This window comes from Hemisphaericaspora subhashii (assembly GCF_019202705.1).
Source record: "Hemisphaericaspora subhashii strain CBS 10753 chromosome Unknown scaffold22, whole genome shotgun sequence".
Classification (NCBI taxonomy): domain Eukaryota; kingdom Fungi; phylum Ascomycota; class Pichiomycetes; order Serinales; family Debaryomycetaceae; genus Hemisphaericaspora; species Hemisphaericaspora subhashii.
In genome coordinates this window covers 111,423-129,734 of record NW_026057345.1, presented here as the reverse complement: position 1 = coordinate 129,734, position 18,312 = coordinate 111,423, and the positions used below count along the sequence as shown (strand labels likewise).

The window sequence follows — 18,312 nt, the reverse complement described above, 5'->3', positions numbered from 1 at the left end:
TTTTTACTAACAAAGACACTACTAAGAATAATAAGCAGAAGAGTCATTTCATGTTTTTACTAATAAAGTAATCAATAGCTAAACACAACACACACACACATATAAAACAATGAGACGATTAAAGATTGGTATTCGACCCCAGTTGATTATTCTTGTTTGCTTCGCTTCTTTGTTTTCCTTATTAATTTTAGCAGTTGTTACCGGAGTATATTTTAGTGAAAATTTGAATGATTTACGAGCGGAACGATTGGAAGTTATATCACAATTAAAAACAACACAAGTATCACAATCTTTAGGATATCTATCATATCAAGTATTATGGTTAACAACACTAGACCAAATCACACAACCTTTATCACAATATCGAGCTGGTAATAATTCAAGAGATATGTTTATTGGTGCACAAAGTACTTTAGATCAATTTATGTCATCAAATGAAAACTTCGTAGCAGTCAGATTATACAACTTAGATTTAGATGTTGTAGCTGCTTCTGCTAATAATGCCACCGTAGTATCAACAGAAGCAACAAATATATTATTCCCATTACAAGCAAATGCAACTTTACCTCAATCATTATTAAATCCATCTGGTTCAGGATTATTTTTAACCGGTCCAGTTAGTAATGGTACTGTGAATTATTATGATGAAGCTTATTACTCCCAACCTTATTTCATGGGTATAACATTCCCAGTATTATCAAATTCTTCCATCATTCTTAATAAACCATACATATCGGGCTATTTAACAGTACTTGCATCAGCAAAACCCATTCAAGATTCCTTACTGGCATCATCTCCTGGAGCGACCGGTTATACTTCAATAGCAGTCAAACCAATATTTGACAACTCTCTGACAGGAGCTTATACTACACCTTCAAATGACTCCAGTACTAATCGACCGCCAGTGGGATTTGAAACAGTTTTCCCAGTTAACAATAGTTTATTAACCCCAGGACAAGTATATAACATCAATGATTCATCTTCTATAAAAACCGCTCTTGAAACAACTGCGGGATCAGGAACAGCTACTAATGTGGTTTCAATTAGTAATGAAAGAGTTGCAATTGGATTTACTAGATTTATAATTGATCAAAATACTCAATGGGTAATTATCATTGTTCAAAGTCGATCAGTATTTATGGAACCTATTAATCGATTAAAACGAATAATTATTGGAGTTGTAATAGGTATTGGAGTATTTATGTGTCTATTGACTTTCCCATTAGCAGTTTGGTTTATACGACCGATAACAAAATTAAAAGAAGCTACTGAAGCAATTACGAGATATAAGAAGGAAAAATCACAATTTAATAATCAATATAAAAATCCAAATAATAATAATGATACACCAACACCAATGTCAACATCAATTAATGAACTGATACTGGAAGGTGGTGCGACCAAATTAAGTAATAGAACAGGAAGTATAACTTCAGGATCAGGGTCAGTTTACTCAACCGGGATAAGATTACCTGAAAGAATACCGAGATCAAAGAAATTTTTCAAGGATGAATTAACTGAATTATCAGAAGCATTTAATATTATGACAGAAGAATTAGATAAACAATATACCCATTTAGAAGATCGAGTTAGATCAAGAACCAAAGAATTAGAAGCTTCCAAGATTGAAGCAGAAGCTGCTAATGAAGCCAAGACAGTTTTCATTGCCAATATTTCTCATGAATTAAGAACACCATTGAATGGTATTTTGGGAATGACTTCAATTGCAATGGATGAAGAAGATCAAACAAGAATTCAAGATTCATTGAAATTAATCCATAGATCAGGGGAATTATTATTACATATTTTAACTGAATTATTAACCTATTCTAAAAATACTTTGAATAGATCAAAATTGGAGAAATCAAATTTCCAAATTCTTGAAATTGTTTATCAAGTGAAATCAATTTTTAATAAATTAGCACAAGATCAAAGAGTTAATTTTGATATATTGATTAAACCTAATGTGTTTAGGAAATTAATTCTTTTTGGAGATTCAAATAGAATTATACAGATTGTTATGAATTTAGTTTCAAATTCTTTGAAATTTACACCTGTTGATGGATCAGTTAATGTTACTTTTAAATTATTAGGTGAATATGATGAAGAACGATCGAAAGCGGAGAATTATCAACATGTTTATATTTTACATAGAGGAGATGTTCCACCACCACCAGGACCCAGAAGAAGTAGACACGCATCAACCACTTCAAATACGGGAATTCCAAGTACTAGTATCACCGCCACCACCACAACTCCAAATGAACCTGCACGAGAAACTGATAAAGGTTATTTCAGAAGATCTAAGAGTAAGCATCAATCCGATGGAGATCGTCCTGATTTATTAGCAGATCAAAATGATGATATGATAAGTATAGTAACGTTATCCACTGCCGAATATGAAAACACAGTATTTGACAATCAATTTAAACCAAAGGCGTTACCCGATATTCCATCATCCTCATTCACTCCTCCTTCATCCTCATCAGAAAAATTACCCAAGAATATCGCATCAACTAGTAGTAAAGATGGTTCAATCGATACCATTGTTCTCGAGGATGAGAAGACGGATATTTCATCTCCTGGAACAAGTGAAGATCATTCCGAAAATTCAAACCTGACAAATTCAACCCCACAACAAGAAAAACATAAAACCCTCGATCCTATTCAACGTCGTGATTCTACTCCATCCCCAATCTTAAGTGCCCAAGACCCCCTCAATATCCTTGCGCAACCACAGGGATATCCTATTCATGAAAAGAAAATCATCGCCCCGGACCTACCACCAATGGCGGCATCAATTGAAGAAACGGAGATTGTCAAGGATGATAAAGTATATAGAATCAGAACGATGTATAAACCCAAAACATGGGCTATTCAAGTTGAAGTCACCGACACTGGCCCCGGGATTGAACCTGCATTACAAGAAAAAGTATTTGAACCATTTGTACAAGGAGATCAAACCTTATCTAGAAGTTATGGAGGTACTGGATTAGGACTTTCTATTTGTCGACAATTGGCCACGATGATGAATGGGACCTTGACGTTAAAATCAACAATTGGAAGAGGATCGACGTTTACGTTGACGATTCCATTACCTCAGACGGGGGAGATTATGGTTCCGCCAGATGAAATGGCATATTTCTGTGAGGATGAATTTAATCCGCATTCGAAAATGAATAGAAAAGTGGCATTTGATGATAAAGTAACCGATCTCCATACTCCTATAAGTGAAGAACCCCCCATGACAACTTCTTCCAGTGAGGATGGTAGTGATACTAAGAGTTCTCCCGAATCGCCATATCCTCCAAGTTCACCCAGGATGGAAAGACCCAAATTTGAAAAATCAGATACGAAAGGATTTAATCAAAAACCACGATTATATGCTCGGGGCTCTACCGGCACGGCTGATTCTGGAGGGAATAGATCCGGAAATTGGAGTGGTAGTAGTGGATCTGAACACGGTGGAAATTTACTTGATGAGATTATTCATCTCAAGATTTTGGTTGCTGAAGATAATTTAGTGAATCAAGAAGTTATAAGACGGATGTTGAAATTAGAAGGTTTTACGAATATTACTATGGCATGTAATGGAGCAGAAGCGATTGAATTGGTGAAGGATTCAATTGAAAAAGAAGATATGTATGATTTAATCTTTATGGATGTTCAAATGCCAAAAGTTGATGGATTATTGGCAACTAGAATGATTAGAAATAATTTACATTATGATAAACCGATTATTGCCTTGACTGCATTTGCTGATGAAAGTAATGTTCGAGAATGTTTGAATAGTGGAATGAGTGGATTTTTATCTAAACCTATTAGAAGAACGAATTTAAGAAAGATTATTGTTGAATTTAGTCCGGTTTTATTGAGTGAGATTGTGACTACTCCACAAACTCATCATAGTAATGAAGATAAGAGATTGGGATTTGGGAGTTCATATATTCCTCCAATGGAGTATTAATAAAGAGATAGTTTTGGTTTTTTTGGTATTATTTATAATTTGTATACATTTGATTTAGTATTTTTTTAATTAGACGATTTATTTGGTTATTAAATAGCAGACTGTAGGAACCTATATACAACCCTTTCTATCAAATTGTGTAAATGCAGTTTCTAATTGAGGATATTGATCAATACCAGTAATTTTCCGTAATCTTGAATTACCAGTTAAATTTATTTTTTTCAATACTGGATAATTGTTTTTTATTAATGGGAAATTATGATCATTTAAATAATCAAATCCATTAAATGAAAGATCCACAAATTCTAAAGGCATATTCATAAATAATTTCCCAGAAAACATTCTTAAATTAGATAATTTATTATTTGATAAATCTAAGAATTTCACTTGAGATTTTGGAATTGGTTTATCTTCATATTCTAATTCTAATTCTTCTAAATCTTCATTACATATATTACAACCTTGTAAATGTAATTCACTAACTTTAAAAAAGATAAATCTTGAAATGTCTAATCGATTGAATCGATATATTGAAGATAGGATAGTACGATTATAAGATAAGTTTAATAATTGAATATGTTCAACCGTATGAGGTATTTGGAAATGAAGTGGATAATTATATGATAAATCAAGAATTTTCAAATATTGTAAACCTTGAATATCTTTAAATGTTGCAATTCCTTTATCTTGAAGCATTAAACATTTCAAACTATTTGGAAATATAATATTTGTAAAATGAAACTTTCTTGATTTTAATCCTTCAAATTTTAAGATAAAATTAATTAAATTTGGGAAATAAATTGATAAATCAATTGATTCAATTGATCCAAAATCATTATAACTTAAATCTAAAGTTTTTAATCTTGATAAACCTAATGGAGATACAATTTTAATAAAATCTTTGAAGTTTTTCATATATCCTTTTGAAATTGTTAAATATTGTAAATTATGACATTGTTGCAAAATTTTACCTAAATAATTCAAATTTGCAACCGGTCCTTTTATAAAGAAAGAACATAAATTAATTGGTAGCAACAGCAGCAGGGGCAACAGCAGTAATTTTATAGTTAATGGTAACATACTAATATTATTAATGATTAATTTATTCAATTGTTGATTCAATTTAAATTCAACTTGTCTATAAGTTGGAGTATAATGTCTAAATTCAAATTCTTTAATATTGGCAATATCAATTGATAAATCTTGATCAATTGAACTTTCATATTCCAAGATTAAATTAATTGAATTTAATTGGAAATCAAATATATCTTCAATCATGGGCCAAATGATATGAGTAAACTTCCTAACCGTATGATTATCATCATTTTCATAATTTAAATAAATTTTAATATTCTTATATTTCAATATTTGAAAGAATTCTAATGAATCAAATTGAAATTGATCTAAAAAGATTTGTATTACATAATTATTAATTAATTTATGTCTATCATACCAAGATAAGAATGAATCCTTATTGGTATAATTATAATAAATATGCCAATAATAAGGACCTTTAGTAATTTCATAATCATGACTTGAAGTGATTACACTTTCATAATTCTTTCTTGAACCAATTGTTAAATGAATTAAACTTCTTTTATTTAATACTTGTTGTGCAACATAATGAGTTGATCTATTAAATAGGAAATTATAAATATCAGATACTCCTAAGAAATTCTGATCTAATATTTGATAAATAATATCATCAGGACATTTCTTTAATAATGATATATCAAACATACTTAGCTTTGGGTTTGGTTTACATGAGTACGAGGGGAAGATTATGGAAGGAATACTAAAGGAGATTATAAATGTAAAAGAAGAAGTGAAGAGAAACAGAATGATGTCATTTTAAAATTTTGCATGATCTATCAATTAAATTAAGAAAGAAGAAAGAAGCTTATCTACGGATCATCATCATTACCCCCGAGTTAAGCGAAAAAAGAATTAACAATGAATAAAGTCTTAACAATTGAAATATCAACTGATTTTTCTTGTGCTGCTGATTGTCAATTGTTTCTTTCTCTTGAGAGAAAAACAGATGTGATGGGATGAAAAGAAAGAAAGGGGATGAGCCATGAAAGAAAGATAACGAAGCAATGGTTAGAAAAAGACGTTTAATTATGAAACATAATAAGGGGTTACATCCCTCAATTTGCCTCATCCCATCCGTTCCGCCTTTTAAATATCGTGGGAAATACTACATGCAACGGAATCCCCTATTCAACCCAGTCCATACGACGTAAATTAACTCGTAAACTAAAGGCAATTATCAAGGGAAATCTGATGGGATTAATCAATTGGGAATATCCAAGCTACATCAGTTAATATTTTGTTTGTTTGTATGTATTTATTATTCTACTAACGCGGGAGTCTAACTATTTTGATCATTAGAAAATAAAGCTGATAAACCTAATAAACCTAATAAACCATATTTAAAATATTCATTTTCATTAATTAATATTGTAACATAACCAATAAATGGTAAATAACCTTTAACAGTACCAACAGTATCAGTCTTTTGATCTAAATATCTTTTTTTGTTTGAATATAATGATAAATCATCAACTGCATTATTATCCCCCTTAGTTAACAAATATTGTTTTTCCAGGTTATGATGTTCTCTTAATACTCGATGAACAATTGGGATATCTTTACCCAGTAATTCATATACAACAATATCACCTACTTTAGCTTGTGTATCTCTATTCCAAAGAAATAATATATCACCTCTTTGAAATGCTGGTTCCATTGACCCTGAAAGTACAACAACAATTGGTGAATGGGAATTGGTTATTACTGATATGGTTTTCCATACCATAAATGCAGAAGTGAATACATATGCAAGTGATAAGAATTGACTTATTTGCTGACGAAGATTCATTGTGTAGATTACTATATTACACTAACAGGTAAAGCACAGGTGTCTCTTATATTTAATGTCAACAATTGAAATGAAGTGTGGAAAAAATGTAAATAATGTCGTATTACAAGTAAATTGGATAATGTCGTATTAGACATCTAATGTCGCAAAACAGAATGATTGTAAATAAAAAATAAAATAAAAATAATTTTAATTAACGGCTTTTCCGCGAGAGGATCATCCATCCATCGAATGACCATCTTCTTGTACACTTTCCAACACACTACTCTTAAATTAATTTACCTATTTTTCAATAGATATTTCTGTTATTTTATTTGTAGTCAATTTACAAGTAGCACTTCATACTTCATTAATCATTTGTATGATTAGTTCATTTTTATAGTTTCTTCTATTAACTTTCTATTATCTATTAAATAGATCAATCACATGTGTTTTTATTGTTTCTTTAAAAGTTTGATTGTTAAATGTGCAAAGTTTTTTTATTGTAATAAATTTTTCTTGATTCAAATTTAATTTATAATTTTTAATTTAAATAAAACATTGGCATTTAAATTAAACTTTTTATAAACCACCTGGTAGTATTAATTAATATTATAAATAGAAATAGAGAACCACCTTGTGTTATATATTTATTTACGAAACACTACTACTACCCTAATAAATAAAATCACTCAAATCAAAGTTCAATGAGTCAAAAAAGTGACGACACTACTCAGAAGGAAAGTTCTTCTTCTTTCCCTCCTGACAGCACTACTACCACCACTAACACTAACACATCAACTCAAATGGCAAAGGAACCTTCTTTAGTTTCTATTAAATCATCATCTTCAACTACAACCTTCCCGCCAGTTCAAACTCCTATTTTTCAAAACCCAACCAATCAAAGGCAACAACTTAAACTTAAATCACCAACAATTTTAACCAATAAAATCATTACTACCACGACTAATTTACTACAATCTCCAATAACTCCAATACAATCTATGGCATCCCCAATAACAAATCAACTCAAACATGCAAGTGTTTCTTTCAATGATTTAGAAGAAAGAACCCGAAGATTCACCATATCAGCTCAACCATCTGCTGTAAATGTAGGTACTCAAGAAAATATGCCACCTCCGCCACCATCTCAACCACATCCACAACAACCATCTTCTAATCAACCTTCGAGACACACATCAATCAATAGAGGACGTAATGAATCTGTTAATGATGTATTGACATTCATGGCAAATCCAAGCACAATACCTCAACATGTGAAAACTAGTCATCTTCAATCTCTACAAACAGGAAGTAATACCACAAGAAGTAGAGACAGTACCGCTTCTCCTACTACCCCTGAAATTGGACTCAAAAAGGGATATACTTTCGAACCAGAAGTTCAACCTATGGTCAATAGAATATCACCAAGTCCACCACCACCTGCATCAGTTACATCTCCTTATAATCCATCAAATATTTCAATCACTCAACCAATTAAAATAAATGCATTACCTCCAAGTGCAAATTCATCCCGAAGAAGTTCAATCAAAAGATCAAACAAAACAATTGTTGCTTCTCCCGTGGGGCCACCAGTTCCATTCCAACAATATTTATCTAAAGAAGATGATGGGAAATTTCATATCTTATTAGCATGTACTGGATCAGTCGCAACTATAAAAATGCCACTTATAATTGATAAATTATTTCAAATCTTTGGAACATCCCGTATTTCAATTCAATTAGTCGTTACCAAATCAGCTAGTCATTTCCTAAAGGGGTTAAAAATTCATAATGATGTCAAAATTTGGCGTGATGAAGATGAATGGGCAAACTACAACGAAGCATCCACAACCATTACCGCATCTACAACTCAAAACCCAGGACCCACCAACATGAACATCACATCCTCCAACAACACCACCACTGCCACCACCACTACCACCATAAACAAAAAGCCCAAAAATCCTTATGATCGTCTAATCCTTCATAACGAATTACGTAAATGGGCCGACATAATGCTATTAGCCCCACTTTCAGCCAACACATTAGCAAAAATCGCCAATGGAATAAGTGACAATCTCTTAACTTCAATTATCCGATCATGGGGTCCTCCTGGATCTCAACAACTGGTTAAAAAACCGATTATTGTCGCACCGGCAATGAATACGTTTATGTATACCCATCCCATCACCGCTAAACAATTGGCAATTATTATGAGTCCGGATTTTGGGATTGAGGTGTTGAAGCCGGTGGAGAAGGTTTTGGTGTGTGGTGATATTGGGATGGGTGGGATGAGGGAGTGGACGGAAGTGGTTGATATTTTGAGGAGGAAGATTGTTGCTATTAAGGCGGAGAAGAAGAAGTTGGATGGGGAGATTGCAGAAGATGGAGAAAATGAGAATGATGATGATGAGGAAAATGAGGAAGATGAGGAGAATGACGAGGATGATGATGAGGATGACGACGATGATGATGACGACGATGAGGATGACGATGAGGATGACGAAGAGGAAGAAGATGCTGAAATCGAAACCCCAAAAGTGAGCAATGGTAATTCTGAGCACAAGACTAACAATGTCACAGAAAACCGTAAAGGAAACGTCTCCGCCCCAAATGAGAATGATAACGAAGAAATGATTTTTGATATAACAGATGATGAACAAGATGGAGATTCTACCAACACGGGAATAATACCATCATCGCCTTCTCCAAGTCCTTCCCATCAACAACAAAAGATTACTATTCCTAAAGAAACGAAGAATATTATTTAAGTCGGAAGTGTAAATAGATATATACGTCAACTGGTAACAATTTAGAACAGAGTAGTTAATTAAATTATTATTTATTTCTTATTAAGAGTCAACATTCAGTTGCAAAGAAGCGTTAATAATTCTTTATCACTAAGAACAAAGATTTGCTTGCAAGCAAGCTTTAATATTTGTTTCTCATTAACAGTCAAGATTACCCTGTAGAGAAGCTTCCTTGTGGAATTGCGGAACTACAATTTAGATAATGTATTAATCTGTATATTAGTAGTAAAGTAATGGTAAAATAGTAGAAGTAATATAAAAAGCATAATAATAATATAAATAACAAGAACCCCGGTCCCCCTAATAATAAGTAAAGGTAAAATCAAAAAAGTAAAATACGAAGAATTGAAAAATTTTGAATATCATACTATGATATCCTAAAGAATCATGAAAAACCAGTTTTAATGACCAGCATAATAAGCATCTGAAACAGGAATATGTGGTAATTGGAAATAAGAATTTTGTGGAGTAGCCATACCAAGATAAGCCATATAAAATCCAGAGGTTGCCGTGAACATACCAAAATAATTTCCAGCTAATGTAGTTTTTGCACTACCTGCCATAGCACCAGCTCCTTGTAATAAAAATGTCATCATAATGTTGAAAAATAATAAAATGAATGGAACACTTGATTTAAAAGTTAACAATAAAAGCATAAATGCTAAAATAGCCCAAGAAATTAAATAAAACCCAATAGCATTTTCAAGTTGAGTTGGATCTTGTTCCATATATGCTGCCAAAATTCCAAAACTTGGAGTCATCATTGCACCATAACTTAACCAAAAACATCCAAATGATGTCATAGCAGTTGCACCAAAAGTATTACCAGTGACTAAATCCCAAGTCCCAGAAAGAATTTGACAAATACCACCAAAGAAAAAAGCAGTAGCAACAGCCATATTTGGCACCACAATCCCTTTGGCATGCACACCATATAACGACATGATAAGAGTACTTGTAGCAAAGGCCACTAACCCCACGGCAGCAGAATTACCGAATTTATGAACTGGAGCAGGATGAACTCCAGGATATAAATAACCAGCCATAGCTCCCATTAATTCATGTCTGTAATATTTGTGATTTCCTATAATGACAAACTCATTTCCAGCACCTACTGTACGGACTTTACTAACTGGAGTATTTTCAGATGAAACTTGAGTGTCTTTGGAAGAAAGTGATTGGATTGAGTTTGAATCAGACATATTTGTTGATCTTTGATATATATGATACAAGAGATTTTTAACCAAGAGAGATGAGGATCAGATTATGTATTTATATTTTCACATCTGATAGAAAAATTGCTATTGTAGACCCTCTTTACCCCATTACCAACACATATTCTGATCTAAATTAGGATTTTACCCCAATCTGCAACTTTTCATTTGAATTGCTGCTAAATACAAAGAGAATCAAATACAATATGCCCTAGGCTTATCGGTTATTGTTTAGTCAGGGCTTAAACAACTCCTCCTTTTGTTTCATCACTAGTGGTTAATGCGGAAATCAAAAAAAAAAATAGCTGCGAAAATTGTTCCGTATTTTTTAATGAGGGAAATATTTTTTGCCACATTTCAGTTAACACACGACCATTACACAAAATTAAATTGTGGGGGTGAATAAAAGTTAAACTTTATTTTTGCAACACTATCTCGAGTCGGAGCGATTTAGAGAGTTAGAGATTACGTTATATGCATTTTCTAATGATTATGGATAGTGGGAATCGATAAGGATACGGATAAGCGGATGCGTTGTCTAGAACGTTTATTGCATCAAAATTTCTTTTAAAAAATACGATCGGAATTTGATATACTTTTCCGAACAAAGAAATTGGTTGCAAAATCTAATCAGACATAACAGACAACTGGATTGAACACCTTCTCTGTCTTAACAAGGACTAAGATAGTTAAATCAAAAAAAAAATGTGCTAATCTGTATTAAATAGTATGGCTGAAATAACTAAAGTAAAGTAAATAAGTAAAAATGTAACAAGTAATGAATTTCCCGGTCCCCAAAAGTAAATCATGATAGTAATAAATATGTAAAATAAGAAGTCTTCCCCTAATTGAAAGAATGAACATTAACTGCCAGCATTTAATGTCCATGAGCTTTATTTCCAATTGGGAAAACACTAAGGGTGAAGTATGAGTTCTGCTTAGTCGCAGTTTCAGCTATGCAATTGTAAATACCCAACACTCCCGTGATAACACCAGAAATATTACCAACAAGTAAAACAGTTGGGTTTTGAGACATTTCACCGGCACTTTGTATAGCGAAAGTCATAGTAATCGAAATGAACAAAAGCAAAACAGACCAGACAGCTTTGAATAACAACGTGGTTAACCCAGCAGCCAAAACCGCGTAACCTAATAACATCAACCCGATTGCATTACCAAGTTGTTCTGGGTCTTCATCCATATATGCCTGTGCGATACCAAAAGAAGGAATTTGTATAGCAGCATAACTAAACCAAAAGGAAGAAAATGAAAGCATAGCAACTGCTCCAAATGTATTCCCAATCAATATTTCACCAACCCCACAAACAAATTGACCAATTCCACCAAAGAAGATAACTTGTCCCACAATCATATTTCCAATAGTGATACCACCAACATGAAGTCCATATAAACTCATCACCAAACATGTCATTGCAAAACCTGCCAATCCTATAGGCGTGGGATTACCCATTCTTCTGGACTGAGGAGAGGGATGGCCCAAGTTTAAGATTGGTCCAATGGCCCCATATAATTCATGTCGGTAATATTTGTTGGGACCAAGGATAACATATTCTTCACCTGGACCTGTAGTCTGAACCTTGCTGATATTGTATACAGTCTCATCCTTCATTATGGAAGAGTTAATTGAATCTGAAGAAGACATTGCTGGCTTTAAGTTATTTGAGATTGATATTTGGTTTTGAATAAAAATTTCATGAATGATATCAATGATTTGCACCTGAATTTATAATTGAAGAAATCTTGAACATTTTGCAATTAAAGAAACGGAATTACCATAGCCCCTCTCAATTTGGACAGCCAGGTCACTATGATCTGGTCGTTATAAGATGGGATAGAATTTCACTTGCGGTTCTTAAATGAAATATGGATAACTGATAAAAATAATAGAATATTTTGCAACCAACAGAAAAAGTAAAAAAATCTTAGGAATTCTTTAATATTTTCCGATCCTGCACAGAGAAATGATTCCGCGGAAAAGTTCAAACTTCAACCTGTTGCCACAGATGTTCATTGAATCTTGTAATTATATTATATTTCTATATGTTATTATGTATAAGAACTAGAATAAATGGTTCTGTCAGAAAAAAAATTGCTTCTAGTATATTGATCTGTGAGATACTCTAATGATCTGTTCTGGTAGAGTTGTATATCCTGATTATAATCTTCTACTACCTTTCAATAAGCCACTTTCATGAACTTTAGTCTCTGTAGTCATAAGAAGTTACAAACACCCATGCAGTAAGGCTTATACTTTTGCTTATTGAATTAGTTTTGTAACAAAAGGGGCCAAGAGAGGAGAAAACAAAGTTTTTTTTTTTTTTTTTTTTCTTTTTTAAAGTTATGAAATTGTGTCAAAAGTATAATCAAATTGATGGTGTATTTTTTCATTGTGGTTTAATATTTTCTGAACCGGCTATTATATATCCATTGTTATTCCAAAGAGTCCGAAATCCATTTGGGGTAGAAAATATGGCAAAGTTTTTTGTACTCCGTAAGCTATTGAACCGGGCTACGTCAAGAATTCAGACCTCTAGCCCCCACCAAAGTTGGAAAGATTCGATATTTGGATCGAAAAAGAAAATTCAGAAGTTGGCGTTGCGAACTAATAACCACTTGCTTTGTTGTAATTTCTACTATCAACAAATTTCAGGAGAGAGCAATTGTTCTACATCCTTGCTGAGGAGTTACTCAAGAGATCCATTCGAACGAGACCATCAATAGAGTATGTTCGTGGTTGTCCCACTTTACAAAATAAAGTTTGTTGCATTTGTATTGTTCACTAAGCGTGAAAATAAATTAATCGTGGGGTAGCACGGAAAAAGAACATTTCCATGGATCTCAATAAAAATACATCTAGATTTCAGGGATCTTAATTATATTGTCAAAGATCGATTTTCTGAGAAGTGGAGGTGGGGTAAAGCAAATTGTCATCCAAACAAAATACGAATTGATGTCGGTACTAAAAAACAACAAGGTTCTCATATTACCCCACTGACCATGTCAAAAAATAAAATTATAAGTAGTAGATTTGTACCGAGAAGTAATGTTATGAGTCCTCGGTATTGTCTAAAGCATTTGAGTCTTCCTTTCTCCACTTTGTTAAACTTCTACTCCATTCTCATTCAGCCTTACCTGAATAGCACCTTCCCGGTTCGTAAAAGGAGGCCGAGCTAAGAGGGGCAATGATATTCCAGGTTAGAAAACGTTATTTGCCAAGTCAAAAATATGCCCCGTAACACTAATGCTGAAATAATTCAATGTAGAATGAAAACTAAAATTCAATACATAAAATAGTAATGAAATGTATATATGGAAAGTAAAGTAATAAGAATTAGAAGAGAAACGTAACATCTCTATATGAATTTATAAATTCAATCAACTTGGGAATCTTCATTTATTTAAATACATCTATGGATTTTCGGAATACATGCAACTTTCCACAGTTTGCAAACTCGTTTTCTTCCGCATATTTCTTCCTCGGTATTTTAACAATTTTTCTCATTCTGCGCTACCAACAATAATTGCATCCATTTTCCTGATCAATTACCTGTCTAATCTATTTGTCAAAGAAAGTAAACCCAATGTACCTCTTCTGGAGCTCATGTCATTCAAAAGAGTAGCCTGAATTGAGGTCTGGAATATTAATCCCGGCTAGCCTGAAAAGAATGTTCAAGGTGGAATGGTAATACTCAAGTTCACCACGGTGAAGAAATGGCAATTGGCTAAAATTAATCTCACAATTACTATATACAGAGAAGTGAGAATTGATGAGAATTAAGAGCATTTCTATGTCACTGACACTCGTCTGTTCCCATCGACACCAGAGGCACGATGAGTTAATGGATCAGGTATGTCGTGACATCTAGATATCCACCTTCTCATATATCCCTCAATTTTAGTTTGTACTTATCTAACGCAAACTGTATCAACTCAATATGGGCTTGATTTTTCATATTAACAAACTCAGTTAAATCTCCTTTCTCGTTCTTCGTCCAATCATGAAATGGATATTGGCTAAGCTTAATCTCACAATTATTATATACAGAGAAGTGAGAACTGGCTGAGTCTAAGAATGAAGAGCATCTCTATATCACTGACGCTCGTCTGTTCTCATCAACACCCGAGGCACGATGAGTCAATGGATCAGATACCTTGAGACAACTAGATATCCACTGTCATATATCCCTCAATTTTAATTTGTACTTATCTAACGCAAACTGTATCAACTCAATATGGGCTTGGTTTTTCATATTAACAAACTCAGTTAAATCTCCTTTCTCGTTCTTAATCCAATCATGAAAATCTTTTAAGTTGATCATATGGGAATTTATAGTTAGATTGTATAATAAACTATCAATCAAGTCATCCGTCTTTTCTTTTGTATTAATCCCAAGGTGTGTCAACAATTCGCCTTTGTCATTAATTTTGTTAGAGTCAAACCCGGGCAATACATACAATCGATCTATCCAACTATACACCAATTCCCTTCTCAATATCTTATTATCCTTCTTCATAAGAGATGTGGATTTCGGATCTATGAATCGACTAAACCAAAATCCAATCATTTTTGCCGAAGTCATGGGAAGAACCCAACCAGGATATGTTTTATTAATGATGATATTCTCGAGATTATAATTCAAAAGAACATTTGGCAACGTGGAAGTATTCTTATTTGATCGAGTTCTCTGAGTTTCCATCACCACCAAATCGTCCCAGGGCTTCAATACATCATTGATTAAACTATCTCCTATATAATTTAAATAGCGTTTTTGATCAAGTAACGAATTAGGTTCAATCAAAGGAGTATAATTGGATCCATATCGTTCATTCAAATCTATCTTATCCCATTTCTTGATTTTTAAAGGAAATGTAGAACCAATCGATTTACAATAGGAAAAATTCTTAATACCTACGTCAATAGCGAGTGTAGTTCTATCCGATCTCTTGGGAATATGGTTTTGATAGAAATTATATCCAGAAACAATGTTTTGAATTCGGTGAGATTTTGTAGTTGAAAGGATTGGAGTTCCACATAAGAGTGCAATTTGATTAAGTGTACTGACTTTGCATGCTTGCAATTGTTCGATTATTTGGGATGTCATATCATTGGACTGGTAATTTTCTATTCAGTTGCAAATAATGTACTGTTATCATGATGCAATTCGGTGGAGGACGAGAAGAGACTAGGTCGTGGAGAATGGTTCAAAAAATAATGGTCGTGTACATGAAACAAATCTGGCCAGTGGAGGGATCTCATGTACAGACTGGTCATAATGCATCTGTTTATCTTTCGGAATAACAGGAACTGACCCATGTGAGAGAAACTGAACCAGATGTCAACGCTAGAAGAAAAACATGATGTAAACCGAATCCGAAAATTAACAATTAATGGAAGACTCGCTAAAGGATCTTTTTTGAACAGATTATTTGCAAATTTTAGCAATTTTATATTCGACCATTAATTTGCTAAGAAATAGGTTACAATTCCGCAACTACTCACGTCAATATTACCATCATAGATGTAGCATTCCTTGACAAGGTTAGATCCATATTAAGGTTTAAGACTTTTGACGTAAGTTCTACTAAATTGCAAAAGAAATTTTTAGATTAGAAAAAGGGGAACAAGGAAAATGGTTGCAATTTTTTTTGGTCCCAAACTAAAATGCCTTATGACATAAAACCCTCTTCAAAAGAAATTTGGTATTATCAATCAGGACCGTAATTCCAACCAATCATTAGAAAAAAAAGAGGGGTCTTATGTCCAGTTACATCATTATTTCCAACGTCATCGTAATGGCATAAAATTACCTAAATGCTGGAAGTATGGCTCAAGAATGTTACCAGACAGTAAGTAATTTCGAATACAACGTTAAACCGCTTAAATAAGAAATCTGTATTGACTTAGAATGTCGCCATAGTTGATGTGTTCATTTGTACATTGCAAAGACATTTTATTTAAAGTATTCAGAGAAGCCAAAAAAAAGAGGTTGTTGCGACATTTATGACACTGGCCAAAAATAAGAATAAGGGCGTAATAATTCCAAGCCCAGGGGAGTTTCCCCTATTGCCTATTTGGTTATTTTAGAGACGATATCGTTTTGAATTATATGCAGGAAGTTTTTGTTTTAGGACTCAGGCGGACTTGCATCCATTTTTATTTACAACATCACAATTTAAGATTAAACTTTTCATTTTTGTCATTTTTGTCGTCAGTTTTGGCAGAAGATAAGGAAACAGTCAGGCGTTTGGCTAAGTGTGGTATCACAAAACATTTGTTTGCAAGAACCACGGTTTTCAATTTACTTTATAAGCATTGTAAAGAATCAAGAACCTGGTTGATACGCGATGGAGTTAGAGTTAACGAGTACCAGACGTTTTAACTGCACGACATTTATTTTAGTTTTAATTTTTTAGTCCGCTTATAATACATCCTAATTAGGAAACATTGTGGTATTGCGTTACTTTGTATAGGACAATATGGCGTGGTAAAAGTTAGTTTAGCGGAGGGGGGAAGAAGTAATAGAACACCCGATTGCAATCCATCTTGAACCAGTTTGGTTGCACTGCTACATGTAGGTATCAAAGAAGACTCAATTCAAGTATAATTTCAGATCCTGCGATTTTAAACTTACAAATTTTCCGAAGAAAAATATTTCACCGTCAGACATTTGTGGCTAGAAAGGGCGTGCCGCACATATGATCGCGTTGCAATTTTCTTTTTAGATGTCACCAAATTAATTTTACTAGACGACGATTTCTGAATGTTTTGATCACTGTACCACGGCTTTGAAGTGTGTTTTTTTCATTTGGTTTCCACACAATTCATTTCGTGTAGATTGCAAAATTTTAAACTATTGTCGACAAGAATAAGCCATGCTTTCATCGTCTAATCAAGCTGCTAATGTGTAACTTTTAGTTGGATTACACATTCCACCGCCAGGCTAAAGGTTGAGTTGAGTTTACCGTAAATCAATTTATTGTATCTTATACTGTTTGACAATCTAATTTACGTAAATTCTATGACAATATTATGGAGAAATGGCTTTTATCCAAAATGTCGTTTGAGTTGAAAGTTCTTTTTTTAGAAACTTATTAGTTTTGTTAGAAAATATGTGGTACTTAAAATGTGTGTAAAGTGTATAGAATTTTAAAGAAGATAATAGAAAATATTTGAATGCCTTGCGTGTTTGTGTAATAAAAAATAAAAAATAATTTAATTAATTTACCGCTTTTCTGATAAAGTTCCAGTTTTGGAACAATTACCACAAAATAACAAAAAAATTTTATAGCCATCAATTTCATAGAACAATGGAAATAAAAAGAAATTTTAATTATTTTTTAATCTACACCGGATAAAATTTTTTATTTTCTTTTTTTTTCATTATTTTTCAGCAACCATTAGTCAGACAGACAAAAATCTGAATTGTATAAATA

At 32.9% G+C, this 18,312-nt stretch overlaps 7 protein-coding genes across 7 annotated transcripts; 2 read left to right on the top strand and 5 right to left on the bottom strand. All coding sequences in view use genetic code 12, as the record gives it.

Moving 5' to 3' along the window:
- Positions 1-109: 109 nt before the first annotated feature.
- On the top strand, positions 110-3,967 carry SLN1 (Sln1p; the record flags this gene model as incomplete). The annotated part of the gene is made up of 1 exon (XM_049408202.1): positions 110-3,967. The coding sequence occupies one exon, from the start codon at positions 110-112 to the stop codon at positions 3,965-3,967; it is 3,858 nt and encodes a 1,285-aa protein (XP_049262485.1).
- A 111-nt stretch (positions 3,968-4,078) lies between these two features.
- J8A68_004261 (uncharacterized protein) lies at positions 4,079-5,707 on the bottom strand (the record flags this gene model as incomplete). Its single annotated transcript, XM_049408201.1, has 1 exon — positions 4,079-5,707. The coding sequence occupies one exon, from the start codon at positions 5,705-5,707 to the stop codon at positions 4,079-4,081; it is 1,629 nt and encodes a 542-aa protein (XP_049262484.1).
- Positions 5,708-6,341: 634 nt separating this feature from the next.
- Positions 6,342-6,851, bottom strand: J8A68_004260 (signal peptidase complex catalytic subunit; the record flags this gene model as incomplete). Its single annotated transcript, XM_049408200.1, has 1 exon — positions 6,342-6,851. The coding sequence occupies one exon, from the start codon at positions 6,849-6,851 to the stop codon at positions 6,342-6,344; it is 510 nt and encodes a 169-aa protein (XP_049262483.1).
- Positions 6,852-7,636: 785 nt separating this feature from the next.
- On the top strand, positions 7,637-9,604 carry J8A68_004259 (phosphopantothenoylcysteine decarboxylase complex subunit; the record flags this gene model as incomplete). Its single annotated transcript, XM_049408199.1, has 1 exon — positions 7,637-9,604. One exon carries the CDS (start codon positions 7,637-7,639, stop codon positions 9,602-9,604), a length of 1,968 nt encoding a protein of 655 aa, XP_049262482.1.
- A 440-nt stretch (positions 9,605-10,044) lies between these two features.
- J8A68_004258 (acetate uptake transporter family protein) lies at positions 10,045-10,845 on the bottom strand (the record flags this gene model as incomplete). Its single annotated transcript, XM_049408198.1, has 1 exon — positions 10,045-10,845. One exon carries the CDS (start codon positions 10,843-10,845, stop codon positions 10,045-10,047), a length of 801 nt encoding a protein of 266 aa, XP_049262481.1.
- An 889-nt stretch (positions 10,846-11,734) lies between these two features.
- On the bottom strand, positions 11,735-12,520 carry J8A68_004257 (acetate uptake transporter family protein; the record flags this gene model as incomplete). Its single annotated transcript, XM_049408197.1, has 1 exon — positions 11,735-12,520. The coding sequence occupies one exon, from the start codon at positions 12,518-12,520 to the stop codon at positions 11,735-11,737; it is 786 nt and encodes a 261-aa protein (XP_049262480.1).
- A 2,533-nt stretch (positions 12,521-15,053) lies between these two features.
- Positions 15,054-15,980, bottom strand: CCE1 (cruciform cutting endonuclease; the record flags this gene model as incomplete). Its single annotated transcript, XM_049408196.1, has 1 exon — positions 15,054-15,980. One exon carries the CDS (start codon positions 15,978-15,980, stop codon positions 15,054-15,056), a length of 927 nt encoding a protein of 308 aa, XP_049262479.1.
- Between the last annotated feature and the right edge of the window lie 2,332 nt (positions 15,981-18,312).